This window comes from Gopherus flavomarginatus, chromosome 4 (assembly GCF_025201925.1).
Source record: "Gopherus flavomarginatus isolate rGopFla2 chromosome 4, rGopFla2.mat.asm, whole genome shotgun sequence".
NCBI lineage: Eukaryota > Metazoa > Chordata > Testudines > Testudinidae > Gopherus > Gopherus flavomarginatus.
Window position 1 is genome coordinate 180652953 of NC_066620.1, and position 22546 is coordinate 180675498.

Genomic DNA, 22546 nt, shown 5'->3' on the forward strand with positions numbered 1-22546 from the left:
GTCAAAAGCTACCTACACTAATAGGACCATGTTTCTGGATATTGTTATAAGCAAAGGAGGCACCAAAATCTGATATCAAAACACAGCAAGGAAAACTGGCTTGACCACTGAACAGAACTCCAGTTTAATCTAGTCTGTCTGTCTATTTGTAATTGTGTAGTGGAAAATTTTAAATGGAGGAAATAGCTGCTGTTAGGCAAGCATTCAGATTTGTATTAAGGATATATAATATTAGAGTAAATTAAAAGGACATGACTATTTCAAACACAGCAGGCACCAGCCTTAAAAACCTTGGGATGTCATCTACTGAGATCCTTGGCCCTCAGAAGGGTTGGAATTCAGACCTTTCCCTGGCAGCTGGTTTCCCAGTGACTTCTGAATCTGAGTTCAAATGAGCCTTTCTCTTTATGATTGTTGGTCCTTTAAATCTGGGGAAGACAAGTAGCTTCAGTGACCATTTTGCATCTAATTAATACAAGCTCAGTTGGGAAATATTCATCTGGGAAATGAATATTCATACCTTTGATTATGTTCTCTCTGTCCTTCTAGTTCTGTAATCTTCTATCTAATAACACTATCCAGTACTTTTATAGAGTTTTCATCAGTAAATTTCAAAGTGCTTTACAAAGGGAGGTAAGAATCATTATCTCCATTTTACAGATGGGGAAAATGAGACATAGTGTGGTGAAATTACCTACCTAGCAGACCAGTGGCAATGCCTGGAATAGTAACCATGTCTCCTGAATCCCTGTCCAGTGCTCTGTTCACTGGGCCACACTGCCTCTAAGTGGATCTAATTTTATGAAAATAATTGTACTGTACTCATCAGACTTTTGAAGTGTTTTGCAAAATAACTGAAAAGCAAAAAACACATTTTCCCCCTCCTTTTCACCTTGATTTCTTCTCTGGCTCCTCTTTCCATATCCATGTTCTATATTCTTTACTGCTCAACAGTTACTTTGTGTAAGACAAGAGAATTAATTGTCAAGATGGAAGCTGCAATCATTCCCAACTTAGCAAAATCATTAGCTGTTAACATTAAAGAAATGCAAAATACTTGGCAGCAATCACTTATTAATTTCACAGTGAGAGTGAATAGCCTTTGGGAGCAGCTTGAGGGTAGAGAACAGCTGGTGGCTACAGTACAGGGCTCAAACATTACTGTGCAGAAATGCTTGCAGTCATTAGAAAATAAAGTTATGATCTGGGAGAAAATAATGAAGATAATGAAAAAGGCAATAGAATCAAGAAGATAAGGATAATTGGACTGCCCGAGGGAACAGAAAGCCAAGTTCTTATGGAGTTCTTTTTCTGGCTACAAAATGCTTGAAATCTGGGAAAAGGGAACAGATTCAAAATGGAAAGAACAGACTCTGGTATTTTGGCGAGACTGGCATGTGCCCGAGATCAATAATTGTTGAACTGCATAACTATAGCGACAGAGAGCTGCAGCAATTAAAATTAAAAATATTAAACACTAGAGGGCAAATATATCCTTCTTCCAAGACTTTTCTCCACATCTTCAGCACCACTGTTTTCCCTGTGCCACCTACACAAAACAGAAATATGGTCGTTCTCATTCAATTCAACTTTCCCTAAAACACAGACATAAAAGATTAGACTCTCTCAACTTGATCCTCCTGACAGACCTAAAGAAGAAATGCTAGTATGCTACAGTGATAGATATATTAGAGATGTGTGGATATGTGGCCTCTCAGAGCCAATGATGCTATCTCTGACCTAAGTTCTTTGCAGGTAATCATGCAATGCAAGTCTTTCAAAATCTGAAGGTCTTCAGCCTTTTCTACTGGGCAGCATAAATTTCATGTCCCTCAGTTACATCATTTACGTGTGATGTATTCAGTGATTGTTCCTTTCTGGTCAAGAATGCTTTCTCATGCCAAAGTAGGTAAAATTCCATAAGCTGACTCATCTGTTGAAGTGGAGACTTCCACGTGGCATGTAGGGTTTTATCTTTAGTTTGTCTCAGATGAGTGTCATGAGCTTGTGTAGAGTGATTTAAAGCAGGTGTGTAAAGTTCTTATACGTCTTGGCAAAGTCACAATGTCTACTGAGTGTAAAGCAGTGACACACAGTCTTTATGAGCCAAATAGCTATTTTTGTTTGTGAACACAGTCTCCTAGGTAGAGAAGAATGTAACATGTTTAGTCTGGTCTACATTTTCAATGGTGGCTAGTGATTTGGGGTTGTCAAGGTTCCTCCCCCACTCTGAACTTTAGGGCACAGAAGTGGGGACCTGCATGGACACTTCTAAGCTTAATTGCTAGCTTAGATCTGGTACACTGCCACCATCCAGAATTTCAGTATCTGGAGCACTTTCTGTCCCCCCAAAACTTTCCCCTACCTGGGTTGCCTTGAGAGACTTCACCAATTCCCTGGTGAAAACAGATCCAAACCCCTTGGATCTTAAAACAAGGAGAAATTAACCATACCTCCTCCTTTCCCCCCACCAATCCCTGGTGAGTCCAGATCCAATCCTCTTGGATCTTAAAACAGTGAAAAATCAATCAGGTTCTTAAAAAGAAAGCTTTTAATTAAAGAAAGAAAAGTAAAAATCATCTCTCTAAAATCAGGATGGAAAATACTTTACAGGGTAATCAGATTCATATAGCCCAGAGGAACCCCCTCTAGCCTTAGGTTCCAAAGTTATAGCAAACAGAGGAAAAATCCTTTCAGCAAAAAAGGAACATTTACAAGTTGAGAAAACAAAAATAAGACTAACACGCCTTGCCTGGCTAGTACTTACGAGTTTGAAACATGAGAGACTGATTCAGAAAGATTTGAAGAGCCTGGGTTGACGTCTGGTCCCTCTTAGTCCCAAGAGCGAACAACCCCCAAAACAAAGAGCACAAACAAAAGACTTCCCTCCCCCAAGATTTGAAAGTATCTTGTCCCCCTGTTGGTCCTCTGGTCAGGTGTCAGCCAGGTTTACTAAGCTTCTTGACCCTTTACAGGTAAAAGAGGCATTAACCCTTAACTATCTGTTTATGACAGGGGTTCTTCAATTTTTGGGTGCTCATATTGAGATCCTTTGAAGAAATATAAAGTATTTGGATTTTCATACACATTAAATGAGCTCTAAAGGATGATTGCTTGTAATTTTTTTAAACCGATAGCACTTGAAGAAATTAAAAATAGATGAAGATATTTGCTTTGTGACTCATGTTGTACGTTTTTAGAGTATCAAACATTTATTTTGGTGGCAAGAGGTTGCACAATTGTTTACTTAGATTTAATTGATGCATCCTTAATAAAATATCTTAAGCTTAGTGATTATATACATATAATTATACAACAATAAGGGCTGGTCTACACTGAGGGGGGATCGAACTAAGATACATAGCTTCAGCTACGCTATTCACTATTTGCGTAGCTGGTCGAAGTATCTTAGTTCAACTTATCTGGCTGTCCTCATGGCGGTGAGTCGACTGCCACGGCTTCACTATCGACGCTCCTTACTCCTCCTGCTGAGGTGGAGTACGGGCATCAATTCACGGATAGATTTATAGCATCTAGATGAGATGCAATAAATCAATCCCTGATAGATCGATTACTACCCGCCAATCCGGCGGTAGTATGGGCATACCCTAAGTGAATAAGTAATCAAAACATGTAAACGTTGATAAAGATAAACCATTTACTGTGTTTGTGTTTCCTGATACTGTGGTAGGTTACTATTCCCCTTTTCTGTTGCTTTTCTCTCTGTTTGTAATTTTGAAAAATGAAACTTGCAAAAGGTTCTAAAGATCAGATGAAGACTGAGAACTATTGGATTGTTTATGAAAACTTTGTTGTACATATATTTTTTTACTGCAGATCTAATGCATTTGAAGTGCTTGCACTCGATGGAGTTAGTACTGGGATACTGCAGTTTTATACAGCGCAGGAGTGTGCTGACTGGCTAAGAGCATTATCAACTAACATCTCTGATTTGACACTTCAAAATGTACGTTACTTTCTGCATATTTTCCTGCATTTGCTATGTTTAAATTATTTTTAATTTCCCAAGCATAGTATAATAATTTGTATATAAGGTATAATATGTAAAACAAAAGAATGATGGAGAAGAAATAAAATTGTAGTAGCATAACACTTTACCTTGAAATCTCCAAGAAAATACAGTCTTATTATGTAATAGAGAACAACAAAACCTCAAGGTGACTTTATTACTTTCAAAATTTTTGTAGGGCCCAATCAGAAAAGTCTTTTCATTGACTTCTTTGAGTTTTGGATGAGGCCTAAATATATTATTTTTAAATTCTTGCAGTTAAAGTATGCTTGAAATCTGGTTTCAGAAGTTTGCATTACTTGTTTTGAAAATATGTGAAGGGAAACTTTGTAACTAAAGCAGTGTAATGTAGAGCTGGTCTATATGCAGTTTTTCTACTGCTATAATGAGTTTAGAAACTGATGTAGCTAAAGCATTACAATCCCTAGTGTGGTCTCCAGTAAAAAGGTGCTTGTATCGGAATTAAGGTATTGCTGTAAATTTGAAAGTAAAGTTTGTAATGCCGGGGCTCGTGGGGCACACCTACCAGGGCTCAGTGTTTTTCCCCTTTTGCCCCATGGGAGACATCTGAAACCCTGAACCCCACCATCCTGCCAGAGGGCAGAAGCACCAAGCTCCCCTCCCCACCAATCTGTTAGGCAGATAAGGGGGCCATGGTGGGCTCCGGGAGATGCCCTTTAACAGTAAAAGGGTTGCATGTGGTTTGCGACTCACGGTTTGGCCACCCCTGCTATATACCACAATATTTCATATCTCCACCAACTTTCTGCTACTGATCACTAGAGTAACACAATAGTACACCTAATGTGCATGTAAATTCCCATTCCTCGTTGGGAAGGTTATGATCAAAGTCCCTTAACAGGCTCTGTCAGACCCGCAGTCTGGGGAACATCTCAACAAGCCTGAAAATTAAGCATTGCTCTGTTGGGAATATACTTTTCAGGTCATCAGTACATACAGTGGAGTGAGAGTTCAACCAAAAAGGATCTATTTAGATGCCACACTGATGCCAGGAGACAATACTAATATCGGCAATACCAGCATAGGCCTTTCATCCCAATCAGGAACTTCTGCTAGTTGCAAAGCAGTGACCTAATTCACAGAAACATTTTCGGCAAAGTCAGGCTGTCGGGGATCTGGAGTGGTAATGTTATCTTTGAGTATGAGGAAGTCAGCTGTTGTCTAGCCACAGGAGGGTACCTGGGAATGTCATTGTGTCTACCAATAGCATGTGTCTGAATTGTTCTGATGCTACTGTGCAGACAGTTACTTCTGAGGAGAAAGATGGATATGAGGGGCATGAAAGAGGAACTAAAGAGTCATGGTGCAGTTTTCCTGAAGTCCTCTCCCCATCCCATTTCCCAAGTTCTTTTGCTTTTCCCATTATCCTTTCCACCAGTGTGGCACTCTGTGCTTCATCCCCTCAGGGCCACCCAGAAGAAGGAGGCCTGAGGCAAAGCGGGGGAGTTGCGGCGCTTGTACTCACCTGGCGGAGGTCTGGGTCTTCGGCGGCATTTTGGTGACGGGAGGGGGGCGGGTCCTTCAGTCACTCCACGTCTTCGGCAGCACTGAAGGTCCCCGCACCACCGAAAAGCCACCAGAGACCCACTGTTGTCTGTGTATTTCCAATATAGAGGCACATTTCAAAATACTTAAACTTTTCTCAAAATCTCAACCTCTGTTACCTAAAATTAGTATGTTCTCTTTTTTAAACTTAAATAAAAAATTGCTTTGAAAACCATTGTTTCTCTACCATTTTATTAAACAGCCCTAAAGCCTCAGTAGAAGATTAAATAAACTTAAAATTTGGCCTCAGAATAAGGACATAATTCCTAGATCATGGATGTATCTTTCATCTGATCAGTGAACACTGGATTTGAGTAGGATGAATTATAAGAGTTTAAAAAGTTTATCCTTTATGCCTGTATATTGGATGATAAGTGATAACATTATATAACCCAAAATTCCACCGACAATTTATATGTATGTGTATATAGAGTAAGGTGAAACTCCCATTGAGTAGATAACATCTCATGTTTTCAATATATGCACAAGTATACCAAACAGAGCACAGTGAAATTTCAGGTGTACTAGGCAGAGGATTATGGAATATAATCTGTGAAATTGCATATGAATGGAGACAGGAGCCAAGGAATCTTACTTTCCTACCCACACAAGATGTTGTGTATGTGGATTAAGGCTGGTCCTTGAAAAATCCTGACTCCTTCTTTAAGCCATGAAAATCGCACATGGAATAAGGCAAAGATTTCTGCCTCATGGATTGCACCTTATGCATTACACAGTGTTCTGCTGCTGTCTAGCAAGTAGTAGCACATGAGAGTAGACAACTAGAGGCTTCCCCACCTCTACCCCCACCACCTGCAAAAAGTTGAAGAATTGCATTATAAATAAAGGAAACATTGTGTTGGAACAGAAGCTCATTTATCTCATTTTATTAAAGTGGACAAATTTAGTCAAACTATTCATTAAAGTGATATTCTTCAGCTATTATTTTATTATATTTTAACTAGTGCATCCCTGTAGCACATGATGGAATGTCTTTGCTTCTTTAGTTTTTTTATAAACATGAATTCCATATAGAAAAAAACTACATTAAAAGAAGAGGTTGCAAAAGGAAGCACTCAGAAGTCAGGAATTGATGAAGACAAGGTTGCATGTGCAACCATGAACTTCCCCCAATATGAATGCATTACAATATAGTAATTATATGATCACTTATTCGTTCTCTGTGTCACTTCACTCTTTGGGTAGTGAACTGGGCTAGGGTCCAAAGAATCCTTCCTTATTCATTGTACTAATTGTATGGTGTGTCGTTCATGAGGCTATTGTCCACAGTACTGATCCATGGTATTGATCTAATGTATTGTACAAATACATTAGAAGCAAGAGGAAGACCAAGGACAGAGTAGGCCTGTAATTCAATGAGGGAAGGAAAGAATATAACAGAATATGTGAAAATGGCAGAGATGCTTAATGACTTCTTTGTTTCAGTTTTCACCAAGAAGGTTGGTGGCGATTGGACGTCTAACATAGTGACTGCCAGTGAAAATGAGGTAGGATCAGAATCTAAAATAGGGGAAGAAGAAGTCAAAAATTACTTAGACAAGTTAGATGTCTTCAAATCACCAGGGCCTGATGAAATATGTCCTAAAATACTCAAGGAGCTGATGGAGGAGATATCTGAGTCATTAGCAATTATCTTTGAAGAGTCATGGCAGACGGGAGACATTCCAGAAGACTGAAAAAGGGAAAATATAGTACCTATCTATAAGAAGAGAAATAAAGACAACCCGGGGAATTACAAACCAGTCAGCTTAACTTCTGTACCTGGAAAGATAATGGAGCAAATAATTAAGCAATCAATTTGCAAACACCTAGAAGATAATAAGGTGATAAAGTCAGCATGGATTTGTCGAGAACAATCATGTCAAACCAACCTGACAGCTTTCTTTGACAAGCCTTGTGGATGAGGGGAAGCAGTAGATGTGGTATATCTTGACATTAGTAAGGCTTTTGATACTGTCTTACATGACTGTCTCATATACAAACTAGGGAAATACAACCTAGATGGAGCTACTATAAGGTGGATGCATAACTGGTTGGAAAATCATTCCCAGAGAGTAGTTATCAGTGGTTCACAGTCATGCTGGAAGGGTATAATGAGTGAGGTCCCACAAGGATCGGTTCTGGATCCAGTTCTGTTCAATATCTTCATCAGTGATTTAGATAATAGCATAGAGTACACTTATAAAGTTTGCAACTGATACCAGGCTGGGAGGGTTTGCAAGTGCTTTGGAGGATAAGATTAAAATTCAAAATGATCTGGACAAACTGGAGAAATGGTCTGAAGTAAATAGGATGAAATTCAGTAAGGACAAATGCAAAGTACTTCACTTAGGAAGGAACAATCAGTTGCTCACATACAAAATGGGAAATGGCTGCTTAGGAAGGAGTACTGCGGAAAGGGATCTGGGGGTCATAGTGGATCACAAGCTAAATATGAGTCAACAATGTAATGCTGTTGCAAAAAAAGCAAACATCATACTGGGATTTATTAGCATGAGTATTGTAAGGAAGACACGAGAAGTAATTCTTCTGCTCTACTCCGCGCTAATTAGGCCTCAATGGGAGTATTGTGTTTAGGTCTGGGTGCCACATTTCAGGAAAGATGTGGACAAATTGGAGAAAGTCTAGAGAAGAGCAACAAAAATGATTAAAGGTCTAGAAAACATGACCTATGAGGGAAAATTGAAAAAAATGAGTTTGTTTAGTCTGGAGAAGAGAAGACTGAAAGGGGACATGATAATAGTTTTCAAGTACATAAAAGGTTGTTACAAGAATGAGGGAGAAAAAATGTTCTTCTTAACCTCTGAGGATAGGACAAGAAGCAATGGGCTTAAATTGCAGCAAGGGTGGTTTAGGTTGGACATTAGGAAAAACTTCATAACTGTCAGAGTGGTTAAGCACTGAAATAAATTGCCTAGAGAGGTTGTGTAATCTCTATCATTGAGGATTGTTAAGAGCAGGTTGGACAAACACCTATCAGGGATGGTCTAGATAATATTTAGACCTGCCTTGAGTGCAGAGGACAGGACTAGATGACCTCTCGAGGTCCCTTCCAGTTCTATGATTCTATGGTACACCTTGCCATGAGCACATCCCAACTAGTATAAAATAAAAATTACGGTAATGATTTTTCTTCCTTCTCAGTCTGTAGGAAAAGTAGGTTGATTAGTTTATAGGAGTCTTACACTTAGAGCAGTGAACTGAGGTCCAGGAGACTAGGTTCTGTTCCCACAACTACTGCAGTTTACATGTGCAATTTTGGACTAGTCACTTAATCTCTCTGTATTTTAGTTCTGTTTCTGCAGTATAGGAGTAATTATATTTCATTTAAAAGGAGTGAAATCTATCACAAGTGTCAGGGAGACACAGAAAAGCCTAAATCAACAAAACTCCATATTTGGTGCAGTCAGTTGAATGTTGTACAGCAAGAGAGATGTGCAGCTTCACTTTGAACAATGATCTAAAAAGAAATATTGAACAACTGCCTTCATCTCTGATGCGTTCTAAATTGTGCACTGAGGCAAAACACTTAAGCACATTCTTAACTTCAAAGTGCTTAAACTCTGTTGAATTGGGGTGCAAGTGAGGAAGGTAATAAGTATTTAAAGAGTGCATTTTAACACCGTCACATGAGGGGCAGACCTAAATTTATATAGGCAATCTTAATTTTGTTAGTTCCTGACTTTTGAGGGCTTCATTTTGCAACCTTCATTTTCTTTTAACATTATATTTTTGTATAAAAATGTATATAAATGTGTATTAAATATGTCCTTGATAGTGAAATAATACGACAAATGATAGCATCAATATATTAACCAGTCTGACTATTCTTTAATCTCTGTTTTTCTGCAGATGAAAATGGCAAATAAATGCTGCTCTCTTTCAGACCAGGTAAGATTTTAATTGCATTGTCCATAAATATTTACCATTAATGTAATCTCTTTAAAAATTGCTGGAAAAAAAATCTGCCTCCATGCAGTTGCTTTAGGATGCAAAAAGTTTGGAGCTACATGTAGACATATACTCAGATTGCAAGTTCTAAATATACATTTTCTTTAGGTAAAACAGGTTTTAGATTCTGAGGGGCCCTACTTAACATAAAAGAATCTCCTTAATTCACACCAGTAACTAAGAGCATCTATTACAGATTAACCCAGTTTGTAAATTAGAAAGTAAGAACAAACATAATAGTAAAAAGTAAGGATACTCCATTACAAATGCACTATGTTCATTTACTTTGAAAAGTATAATTTTAGTTTTCCTCCACAATTGTAAGAGTCTGGCAAGTGAATTTCATTCTGTTTTATACAAATAATGAAATCTTAGTAATATGCCTGAAAGAGGAGGCTAAAAGACCTCAATAGGCTCATTGCTCTGGGAATCATAGAGCAAGAGAAGAACTGACAGAGTGGGTACATTTGTTGGTCATTGTCTGGAGAAAAAAGATGGAACCCTTACTTATGTAGAGATCCATAAGAATTTAAAAAAAAAATTAAAGGGAATATTTTTGTACTAAATGCAAGGGGAAAAATTTGGGGGTATGACTGATGCTAATTATTTTTCTAGATTTAATGAATCAGCATGTTTCTGGCAGTGCCGTAAGAAAAACAGAGCATTGGAAAACCCTGCTTCAGTAAACTAAAGACATAAGAATGGCCACACTATGTCAGACCACTGGTCCATTTAGCCCAGCATTCTGTTTTCCAGCAATGGCCAGTGCCTGATGCTTCAGAGGTAATGAAAAGAACAGGGCAATGTGTTGAGTGATTGTCCAGTCCAAACTTCTGGCAGCAAGAGGTTTAGGGACTCCCAGAACATGGAGTTGCATCCCAGAACATCTCGGCTTATAGTATTTGATTGGCCTATCCTCCATGAACTTATGGAATTCTGTTTTGACCCAGTTATACTTTCGGCCTTCACTGGCAATGAGTTCCACAAGTTGACTGTGTGTTGTATGAAGAAGTACTTCCTTTTGCTTGTTTTAAACCTGCTGCCTATTAATTTCATTGAGTGACCCCTGGAGCTTGTGTTATGTGAAGGGGAATTAACTTTCCCATTCACTTTCACCACGCCATTCATGATTTTATAGGCCTCTTTCATATCCCCCTGTGATGATATGCCCATCCCACATAAGGCTGGGAGAGGTTGAAGTAGCTAGGGAGGCCAATTAACTACCCAGGATGCACTCGAGACGGAGCAGGACCCTAAATGGAAATGGACTCAGCTGGGCAGGAACAAGAAGGGACTGCATAAAGCCCAGGAGCTGTGAGCAGCAGCAGACTGCAAGGAGGTAGTCTATAGAGAAGAGGGAGCTTGGACTGGCAAACCCAGAAAGTGAGGGAAGCCAGATAAGTAGGAAGAAGCCCAGGGAAACAGCAGCAGCCCAAGTGTAGAACTGTACAGACCTTGGCTTCTTGTTATAGAGTTCCTGGGCTGGAACCCAATGTAGAGTCTGGGCCCGAGTTCCCCTATCAGCCACTGGGAAGTGTTGCAGGGCATTAGAGACACCCAACAGACAGCTGGTCTCGAAGGGCTTTGATTTCCCCAGAAGGGGAGGACCTTAGTGACCTGGCTGGAGGGCCATGCCAAGAACAAGAAGCTACAGCTCTGGGAGTGAGAGGGGCCTCAGAGTGAAAAGGACGATGTGTAGAGACACCACCAGAGGAGGGCAGCACCTTGCAAGAGCTAATCCCCAGAGCTGCCAGGAGGAGGTGCCACATGCTTGAGTGGATCCCATGACACCTCCATTAGTTGTCTCTCTTTTAAACTGAAAAGTCCTAGTCTTTATAACCATTCCTCATATGGAAGCTCTTCCATACCCCTGATCATTTTTATTTCTCTTTTCTGTACCTTTTCCAATTCTAGTATATCTGGTTTGAGATGGGGTGTCAAGAACTGTATGCAGTATTCAAGGTGTGGGGATTCCGTGGATGTATATAGTAACATTATGATATTTGATAAATATTTTATGTGCTATTATATTATCTATTTCTTTCTCAATGGTTCCTAATATTCTGTTAGCTTCTTTTGACTGCTGCTGCACAGTATTTTCAAAGAAGTATCCACATTGGCCCCAAGATCTTTTTTGAGTAATAACAGCTAATTTAGACCCCATCATTTTGTATATGTAATTGGAATTATATTTTCCAATGTGCAGTACTTTACACTTAGCAACATGGAATTTCATCTGCCATTTTGTTGCCCAGTCTCCCAGGTTAGTGAGATTCCTTTGTAACTCTTTGCAGTTAAGTCTTTAGACTTAACTATCTTGAGTAATTTTTTAGTATCTGCAAATTTTGCCACCTCACTGTTCACCATTTTTAGATCATTTATGAATTTGCTGAACAGCATATATTCTAGTACAGATCCCTGGAGGACCCCCTTTTTACCTCTCTCCACTTTTAAAACTGCCCATTTTTTCCTACACTTCTTTTTCTATCTTTAAATCAGTTACTGAGCCTTGAGAGGACCTTCCCTTTAATCCCATTACTGCTTAGTTTGCTTAACAGCCTTTGATGTGGAACCTGTGAAAGGCTTTCTGAAAGTCCAAATGTTCTATATCAACTGGATTAGCCTTGTTCACATGCTTGAATTCTAATAGATTGGTAAAACGTGATTTCCTTTTACAAAAGCCATGTCGACCCTTCACCAACATACTGTGTTCATCACTGAGCCTACTAATTCTATTCTTTACTAAACTTTACTAGACAGCTGAATGGATTGTGTTCAGTGGCCAAGTGTCTCACCACAAAATGCAACAAATTGTTCATAGGGTAGAGGATACTAGGGTTTATATAGATGATATTTTGACTTGAGGAAAATGAATAGACACAGATGACCGGAGGACCCAGACAGCTTTGGAAACAGCAAGAGTTGCTAGGCGAAAGCTAAACAAACAAAAATGTATAAAGTTCATTTAAGAAAAATAACATACCTGAGAGAGAAGTTAATACAGCAAGATGAGGCCATCACTAGCATGCTTGCCACAACACAAAAGAAGGAGTACAGAGCTTCCTTGGAATGGTGAACTGTATAAGGAAAACCAAATCTAACTGCCTAAATCATCAACTTGAGAACATCACTGTGCAATGATGTCCAATGGACAAGGGTGCAAATCGTAATACAGAGTTTGAGAAACAGAAGGATTTAATTAGAGGACTCAGTCCTAACAGTCATCAAAGACCTAAGCTGTCGAGGGATGTCTCCAAGGAAGACATTGGCGTAGTGGTCATACAATAGTTTGGTTAATACTGGAGAACTAGTGGCTTATGCATCATGGGTGCTAAAAAAAAAAACTGAGTGTCAATATGCTCAAAAAGAGAAGGAGGCTTTCACTTTAGTCCACATGTAGAAAGTTTCATGTCTTTATTTATGACAGGCCTGTGTTAGCTGAAACCAACCACGAACCACTTATTCTTATTGTCAAAAGGGGCCTGGCAAAACCCCTGCCCGATCCAACCCCTTCGTCCCCTGACAGCTCCCCTCCCAGACCCTTTGCCCCATCCACCCCTCCCTGTCACCTGACCCACCCCCAGACCCACCACCCCTGACTGCCCCCAGATGCCCCATCCAACTTCCTCTCTCCTTCCTGACTGCCCCCCCGCGACCCTTGCCTCTATTCAACCCCCTTGTTCCCTGCCCTCTGACTGCTCTGACCCCATCCATACCTCCATCCTTGACCACCACCCCAAACTCCCCTGCCCTCTATCCAACACCCTTCTGCTCCCTGCCCCGTTACCACGCTTTCTGGAGCACTGTTGGCTGGCGGCACTACAGCCGCACTTCCCAGAACACCAGGACAGGCCACCGCACCACCCAGCTGGAGCCAGCCACCCCACCGTGAGGCACAGAGCACCGGATCAAGCCGCAGCACTGCAGCTGCACTGCCCAGCAAGAGCTCGCTGCCCCACCACCCGGAGCACTGTGCCGTTGGCACAGTGAGCTGAGGCTGTGGGAGAAGGAGAATAGCATGGGGAGGGGCTGGAGGCTAGCCTTCTGGGCCAGGAGCTCAGGGGCCCGACAGGAGGGTCCCACAGGTCGTAGTTTGCCCACCTCTCCTCTAGAGCATTTCACAAAAGTGCAATAGATTTTGTGTGTATCCTGTTTCAGATGAAAAGTGGAGTGTGATCACCAGAGTCACTTGCTCAGGGTAAGACCCTGCAGAAAGTAATTAAGGCTACTAGCACGAATAGGCAGGACAGTCGGTTCCTGGTCCCTATTATCTGTGTAAGGGAGACCTCTCAATATCTGATGGGATTTTGTTTAAAGGCACCAACTAGATGATTCCTAAGGTAATACCGAAAAAAAATGTTTAAAAGGATATATGAAGGTCATTTAGGGATTGAGAAATATAAAGTAATTGTATATGGCCTCAAATGAAGAGCAAGAATGAGGATGGTATTAAGATTTATCTCACATGCCAAAAATAGAGGCCAAGTCAACCAAAAACTATGTTGGTGTCAGAGGAAAAATTTGTCTGTTGGAACAAAAAAGTAGGCATAATTTGTTTGTTTGCTAAAAAAAAGCATGTACTTATGCTAGATTGTGATTCTCACTTCCCTGTGATTCTCACTTGCCAGATGATAGTGCATGTCAAGTCTGTTTTTGCTGGACATGGTATACCTCACTTAGTAATGTCTGACAATGGGCCACAGTTTAGTTGGCTTCAGTTTAAGCACTTCACAGTGAAGTACAAGTTTAGACATGTAACCATTAGTCCCTATTATCCCAGATCCAACGAGGTGGTGGAAAATAGTGTCAAAATAATAAAACATCTTCTAAAAAATACAAGAGTCAGACTCTGATCTGTATTTAGCACTGTTAAATTACAGAAAGGCATACCAATGAAGCTTGGGTTATTACCTGCTGACATTTTGTTCTATTTGGAAAACAAGAATGCCTGCACTATTACAAACTGATTTCAGAGTCACTGGGGACTTGCAGATGTACAAAGAGAGAAGTAAGACAAAACAAAAAAATCAATATGTTTTGGAGTCAGGGGAGCTGCCACCACTTCATGTAAATGACACTGTGCATATCTATTATGGGAAACAATTGTCTCAAACAGCAGTGGTTTCACAAGAGATTGCTCCATAGCAGTATCAGGTTTTCACCCTAATGGACCATACAGAGGAGAAATAGGTGATACCTCCAAATCCCAGTCTGCTGTGTGACCCAAGAGGGCCTCAGACAGCCAACAATCATAGCAGATTGAGCCAATGTAGGCCCCAGACTTAGAACGAGTGGAACAAATAAACTCGCCTCCTCCTGACAGCAGCAGGGCTGATGTTTGAGTGGAGCACTGCAGATCCAAGTGACCCCACGGGGAACCTCAAAGACAATTTAATATTTTTGTAAGTTTAGTTACAGATTGCATATAAGCATTTGTAATTGTGTTATATTAATGTTGAGTTTTAAAATGATATTGTTAAGTTTTGGTTGGAAGGGATGATGTGCCTTTAAGAGCTGAGCTTCCCAGACAGAGTCTGGGGCACTGCAGCTCATTGTTGTTATGCTGCACAGCCAGTTGGAATCCATCAGAAAATAAAGCAGATCTTTTTGAAGTACATGGAGCACTGAGTGATCACTGAACACCACAGTGGCTAACAATAAGAGCGCCATCAAAGACCACTGACCATTTTTCACACATCTGTCGCACTCTAGTGCTTTCAGGAGTGAAGTGTCTATTGTTGAGAAATTCATTTGCTAAGTCTGTGTTTTTTGCTTTCCTGTTGCGTTGTCCCTGAAAAGTTTAAGTAGGAACCAGAGCTCCCACAGCTCGGTGTACTCTGGGAAAAAGTGCTTACGCTACTAGGGCCTCATGAGGGCTAAGCACTAGTTCAAGGATCTAAGGCAGCCAATCTATGGGGTCCCACTGTCCAGGAAGGGTAACAGACATGGGGTCTGATTCTGGAGTGTGCTTCAGAGACTCAGAGCTAGGAACAGTAACCTGGTCCCAGGAATTTTTCACATGGCATGTCCCAGTGCTCCCTGCTGCCCCGTCCCAGATGGCTCCCCCATACAGGCACTCATTGCAGCTCCCCATACTTGTAGCAGGTCTAAGATTGCTGCTGAGTGAATCCTGTGGTTAGAGCAGAGGGGACATGGGCTGCTGGAAGCAGGGAAAGGCCTGGCATGCCCCTGACAGAGGATCTCTGGTGCAGGAGCTGTCCCCAAGGCCGCAGCAAGAAGGAGCAGTGCTGTCCACCTCACTCCCTACTCAGGTTTGGCCCTATGGACTCTCAATCACAATGGGGCCAAAAATGATTGAGTGGCATTGCAACCCGGTGCTTGGGGGGTCACAGCACTGCTCAGGTTTGATAATGACAGATGGGCCTCAGAGCCTAGCCTGAGCGGGCAGTGGGGTGGCCAATGCTTGTTCTCTTTGCCACTGCCATTGGGAGGGCTCAGTAGTGATGGCATGCTGCCCTTGCCAATGCTATACCCCATGTGTAATGTGCATATGACTGCGGTCACCGCTGCCAGTCACTACCCAGGCCCAGGGGGCTTAGAATCATATGGGATCCAGTGGTTGGGTCCTCTCACAATTATTGTATTAATCCCAAGGGCCAAAAGAATTAAATGTGTTTATAAACTCTTTCATTGTCCAACATTAAAACAGTGATATTTAGGTCCATTTTTTTTCCCACAATGGCTGTGGTTTAATCACTTTCTGGCAAACACCCAGAAGTGTTCAGTCTAATTTTGAACGTTTATTGATCAAACACAAGAAACCACATGAAATTAAATAAGCATGTATACTGAAACTGAAATACTAGGGAGGGAGAGGGGTTATTTAAGTTATATGCCTGTGCTGACACAAGAACAAATGGATATAAACTGGCCATCAACAAGTGTAGGCTTGAAATTAGACAAAGGTTTCTAACCATCAGAGGCATGAAGTTCTAGAGCAGTTGCCCACCGAAAGCAGTCGCCACCTGGGGCAAAAAACCTAACTGGCTTCAAGACGAAAGTTGAAAAGTTTATGGAGGAGATGATATGACAAGACTGCCTACAATGGCATGTAGCCGATCTGTGACTGTTAGCAGCAAAGATCCACAACAGCTGGTGATGGTGATCCACCAGACAGGAAGGGATCTGAATTACAACAAAGTAGTCTCTCCCAAGTGTCTGCGCTGTTGAGTCTTGCCCACATGCTTGGGGTTTAGCTAACTGCCATATTTGGTGTTGGGAAGGAATTTTCCCCCAGGTTAAATTGGCAGAGACCCTGGGTTTTTGCCTTTCTATAGATTATGGGTCACTTGCTGGTTTAAACTAGAGTAAATGGTGGATTCTATGTAACTTGAAGTCATCAAAATGTGATTTGAGGACTTCAGTGACTCAGCTATAGGTTATGGATCTATTACAGGAAGAGGGTGGGTGAGGTTCTCTGGCCTGCAATGTGCAGGAGGTCAGACAAGATCATGATGGTCACTTCTGACCTTAACCTCTGTGAGTCTATGAAACTGAGTGATAACGCAAAATAAATTAAGTCAAAACCTGTTAGAGTCTTTCTCCTTTTGGAAGCAAAATATCAGTATTTTATTTTCATTAACAACTGTTTTTTGAATAAAAGGAAATGGTTAATTTTACTTTGGCCTGATGTGTGAAGGGTATTCACACACTCTGTCTTTAACAGACAGGACAGATGAAAAGTGGAGAAGAGACAGGATAGAAAAGGGGATAGGAGGGCCTATGGCTTTTTCGATATTTTTGAAATGCTGAATGGCTGGTCCATTACAAATGGATGCTTTAGCTGGCATATTGACCGTGATGCCTGTTGTTTGGCCATGGTTCACTTTCCAGTCAGGGAAATCATTTGGTTGGATCTTTTCTCCTGAGATAGGCCCACTCATCCTACTGTGCTGATGCAGTTCAGTTGTTTTCAAAATTTGATGAAAAACCAAGAGAGTGAGAGATGAGGCAAGAGGAAAGAAGAGGAGCAGAAGATAACACAAAAGAAAGGGAAACAGAACAGGATCTTACACACATCTGTGCTGCTGGCCATAAAGTATTCCAGCTGCTGGGCTGCGGACTGGATGTCATGATAATATGATGACTTTCACAACTTTCCGGAGAAAAACAAAGTTTCTTAAACAAAGCAAGGCCTAATGGACTTCCTCTCAGGAAGTTGTGTTTTTTTTTAGTTTTTATCTGTTTCCTCTGTCTTGGGATTTAGGAAGATGAAATGAATTGAGATGAGCTGACATGGGTTGGGAAGATGAGATTTTTTTCAGTCTCCTTTTTAAAGATCCCAAATAAGTGGAAAAGTGGGTGACATAGTTCATGCCCTCTTTATTTTGTCCACCAATTAGGCCAGACATCAATTTTGGTCCATTAATTTTTCGACCCCATATCTTCTGGACCCCATATCTTCTTGTTTATGAAGTCCAATCTGATCACAGTCTTTGAATCATATCAATAGGCCTTTTTTTTTGTCTGGACTAATCTAGTCTCCCTGTTTGTTTTTCTTGGATTTGTTCATAATTTTCATTATTGAAAACAACTTGACCTATTTTCAATGGTTAATTCCCAAGCTGGCAAAAAAAAGCCATAAGTTATTGTGACATGTTATAAACTTTTACATACTTTTTACATTTAAGCTTACAATTAGGGTAAAGTTTTAGGCCCAGTAATCACAAGACAACAAACCAGTGCCTATCCAGGGATGGGGATTGAGCCAGGTTGTATATATACTGCACATAATTTTGTTGAACATGTAGGATACTTACAATTACCATTGTCCAAACATTATCACCTTCTGATTCTGCTTGATATAATTTATCATACTGTTCCAGAAACTGGAAAGCACTTGAGTGTATTATCAGGAGGCAATAAGATTTGTTACTCAATTTCCAAAAAGACACACATCATTGGATCTCTGCATATTTTTTATGAAACATTAAATTAGATACTTTTCTGTACACAGAATCATCTATAGGGATTTTTATAGGCTAATAGGAGTTACTGTCCTGCTGTCTCATTGAAACTGTAGAACTGTGCGATTTCTTCTCTACATTAATAGAGCAGTATCGATCAAGTGTTAATCCAGTATTTATGATTTTAGTTTGTGCTCTAAAGCACATTTACAGGGTATTCCCAATAGCTCTATTTGCAGTTTGATTTTATTTTCCAGTTTTGGAGATAAGGTGGTGTATTCTAAGTGGTGCTCACTTGTGACCTGTCATAGCATGACTCACCCCACTGCAGTCCCCTGGGGTTCCCCTACATAGATTCAGTGTCATGATGCCTTTGCCTTTCTGTCATTTTTCATGAGCCCAGTTGTCCCACCATCCAGTGGCTTGTCTAGATAGCAATCTGTACAGATACAGAGATTTTTAGGACTTGGTTGTGGGAATCAGGGTGACCAATGACACCACAATTGATATATTTCATCTGCCTCAAAAATAGTGGATTCTTATCTGCAGCCATTCCACACATAGAACTCCCATTAATTTATATCAGAATTTCTTATACGAATTGGTTCCATTGGTTAAAATAATATTCTGTCTGCAATGTTAATATGGGTTAGTGTACATTTAAATTACACTATGCTAAATCAAGGAAGTGCTTTCTGATCCTTCTCTTCTCTTCATCCTGGGGATACTTGTTTAGAATGATTTATTGTCCTTTAAGGACCTGATCCAAAGCCTACTGAAGTCAATAGTACGACTCTCATTGAAGTCAATGAGTTCTTTGTATCAGTCCTTTAGCATCTGTCATTTTGCAAAATAATCACAGGGAGAGTCACTTTCTTCTGATACTGAACAAGGAACTTTATTAGTATTAGCCTTAAGGCTTCTCTTTGTAGCTCTGTCACTAAAGAACGACTGCTTAGAAGCTTCCCAAGCTCCTTCCTGCTAGGCTTCCTGCTACAGATTTAAAGAAATGGTGTGCGCATCTTCATAGCATTAATCTCTTTTTTCTCATTTTCTTACAATAAATGCAAATGATTTCAGAAAATATAAAATGTTGCCAAAATTAACAACTTCTAGTTATTAAATTGGAAGGGTCCTAGGAATACAGTCCTAGGACTTATGCACTAAGAATGTGAAATATTGATATAGAACATGTCTGATGCCCAGTTGGGTGTAGAAGAGCCCTTCAGAGAATATCTACACTGCAGAAACAAGACCTGCAGCAGTAAGTCTGCAGGCCAGGTCAACTAACTTGGGCTTGCACTACAGCGCTAAAAATAGCAGTGTAGATGTTTGGGCTTGGACTGGAGCCTGGGCTCTGAGACCCTCCTCCTCCAATCACTGGGTTTGAGAGCCCGTGCTCAAATGTCTGCACTGCTGTTTTTAGACTCATAGCATAAGCCCTTCAAGCCGAGTCACTTGACTCAGGCTCTGAGACTTGCTGCCTTCAGGTCTTTTTTGCAGTGTAGACATACCTTAAATGGTTGTTCTACACCCAATTGACTTCAGCTATGTTCTATACCAATATCTTATTCTTAATGCATAAATTCCTGAGGCTTAGATTTAAAATCTGTCTTGATAATTGCCCTTACTTTGTTTATATGAAGGACAGTTTCACAATTCTTCATGACATTCTCTTGATCATCTTTACTGATTTTCTCAAGTCTCAGTGAAAATAAAAATTAAGTGTAACAACAAATTAGTAACACTTCAAAGCACTGGACAAATATTAGCTACTACTCACTTAGGTATGTTTAATGCTCACAATACTCCTGTGCAGTAGATAACTATTATTATCCTTATTTTACAGATGAGAAACTGCAAAGCAAAAAGGTTAAGTGACTTGCAAAATTCCACACAACATTTTGGCACATATTTGACTCAGGAAATCTTAGCTTGCAATTCTGTGATTTCACTAGATCTCACTTTCTTCACTCAGATAAATGAGAGACTATTGAGTTTCAGAAAATACTCACAAACTTCTGGTCATGTGAATTAACATTCCAGAAATCTCTCCTCATCAGAGAGACAATGAGGTTCGTGAGTCAGCTGATATTGACTCACATTTTTGAAGTTGCAAAGCACCACAGCAATAACGCGCCCCCCCCCCCCCAAATATTCCCTATGGGAAAAAACCCACTTTGGAGGCTAGAAACTGGGGGTTCTCCTGACATTTTCTCTGTACTCTTCTGTCAGGGGGAGGGAGATTCAACATCCAAATGCTTTGGATCATGGAAGGCTAGATGAGAGAGCCACCTGCACAAAGATCTGTTCCTCCACATTGCCGCTGGAACATGCTGTCCCTCCACTCCGCAGCATGACACTGGACTCTCCCCTTGTTATCTTTCTCATTGGGAGCTTCCCCAGCCATAACTGAAGTCAAACAAAACTTAATCCTTTGCACAGCATGCATGTGTGGTCCTTTATATGATCTAAAGAAAGCAGGGGTTTTGCTTTCTACTTCTGTGCCTCTCTTGGTCAAGTTGGGATTGAGGAAATTTTCATTTTCTCCACTGTGGAGGAGGAGGCAATCTGAACCTTTGGTTAGTCAGGAGGAGAACAACTTTTTAGGTTTACTTTTTGCTGCTTTTAGTACTGGTAAAATAAATAGATAGATCTAAGAAAAAGAACATAATCAAGGGCCAATCTTGCCATGCCTACTGAAATTGAATAGTTCCTTACTTCCCATGTTGCCTTATTGATTCAAAATAAATTAGTTACCACTCAACCTTAGTAAGTAGAATCTCGTCTCAAGTAATGTGCAAGACACAGGAAGAACTAAAGATCAGAAATTACAAACAATTAAATAGATTATGACCACAGACTGCTGAGATACTAACCACACAGTCTGGGAAAGAGAAGGAGCATAAACAGAACAGAACCTAGGTTGCATGAAAATACACCTCTACTTCAATATAACGCTGTCCCCAGGAGCCAAAAAATCTTACCGTGTTATAGGTGAAACTGCGTTATAATGAACTTGCTTTGATCCACCAGAGTGCGCAGCCCCGCCCTCCCAGAGCGCTGCTTTACCATGTTATATCCAAATTTGTGTTATATTGGGTCATGTTACATTGGGGTAGAGGTGTAATAAGAACGAACAGTTACACTCAATTTGGAAAATTAATTCTGATTTCTGGCAGAAAATACATCAAAGCATGACTTGCATGAGAATTAAATATCAAACACAGTGGTTGGGACTGCGAGGTATTAGCAAGGGAAGATGTTAGGGGAAAATACACAAGGGGAAAATAAAACTACAAAGAGATAAAAGGTTGTGACAGTCTGTCAAAACAAAGACTATTTATGATTTATTTCAAAAACATTTTCTACAGATTGAACTGAACAGAAAGGGGTTAGAGAGGAGAAACATACTTAGATTCTGAGACTCTGAATCACGTTTTGTTGGTATCCAACCTACGGGATCTCCAGAATATGATAGATGAGCATAACCATGAAAACTGGAAAAAATAACTTTCCATTGTCAAGGCTGATTCTCCACTCTGGCACTCTGAGTGTAGAAGGTGGGGGCCCACAAGGATTTTAAAAATGAATACTTGCCACTCCAGGCTTGTATTACACTCCCAAGGTTACAGCTTTTCTCTGATCTTGGATGGGTAGATACTGCCCACGTGCAGAATCCTTTTGAGAACCCAGGAAGGCGCACTTGGGAATTCCTCCCTGTGGGGTACCCTCAAAACCTATCACCCCTATCCGGGGAAGAGCTGAGAAAGAAAACAAAGGAAATTAGCTGTTTCCACCAGCTAATTAAACAACATATGCACAAACCTCTTAGGACACCAAAAATCCAATTCTGTTCTTAAAAAGGTTTAATTTTATTAAAAACAAAAAGGAAGAAAATATATCTGGAACTTAGGCTTTTGCTAGATTTTTAAGGAGCAATTCCAAAAATTAAGCACCTAAAATAACTTTCTTGGGAGTTCAGCTTAAAGGTTACAAGCAAACAAAAGCATCTGGGGTTAGCACAGAAGAGATCCACAAGCTAAAATAA

At 40.4% G+C, this 22546-nt stretch overlaps 1 protein-coding gene across 1 annotated transcript in view; it reads left to right on the forward strand.

The window, feature by feature from the left end:
• The window catches only part of SNTG2 (syntrophin gamma 2), a 272147-nt gene that overhangs the window by 164776 nt on the left and 84825 nt on the right, over window positions 1–22546 (forward strand). Inside the window, exons 10-11 of the mRNA XM_050951641.1 lie at window positions 3838–3967; window positions 9470–9508. Of these exons, the coding sequence (XP_050807598.1) occupies window positions 3838–3967; window positions 9470–9508 (169 nt within the window). The remainder of the gene's footprint in view (window positions 1–3837; window positions 3968–9469; window positions 9509–22546) is intronic.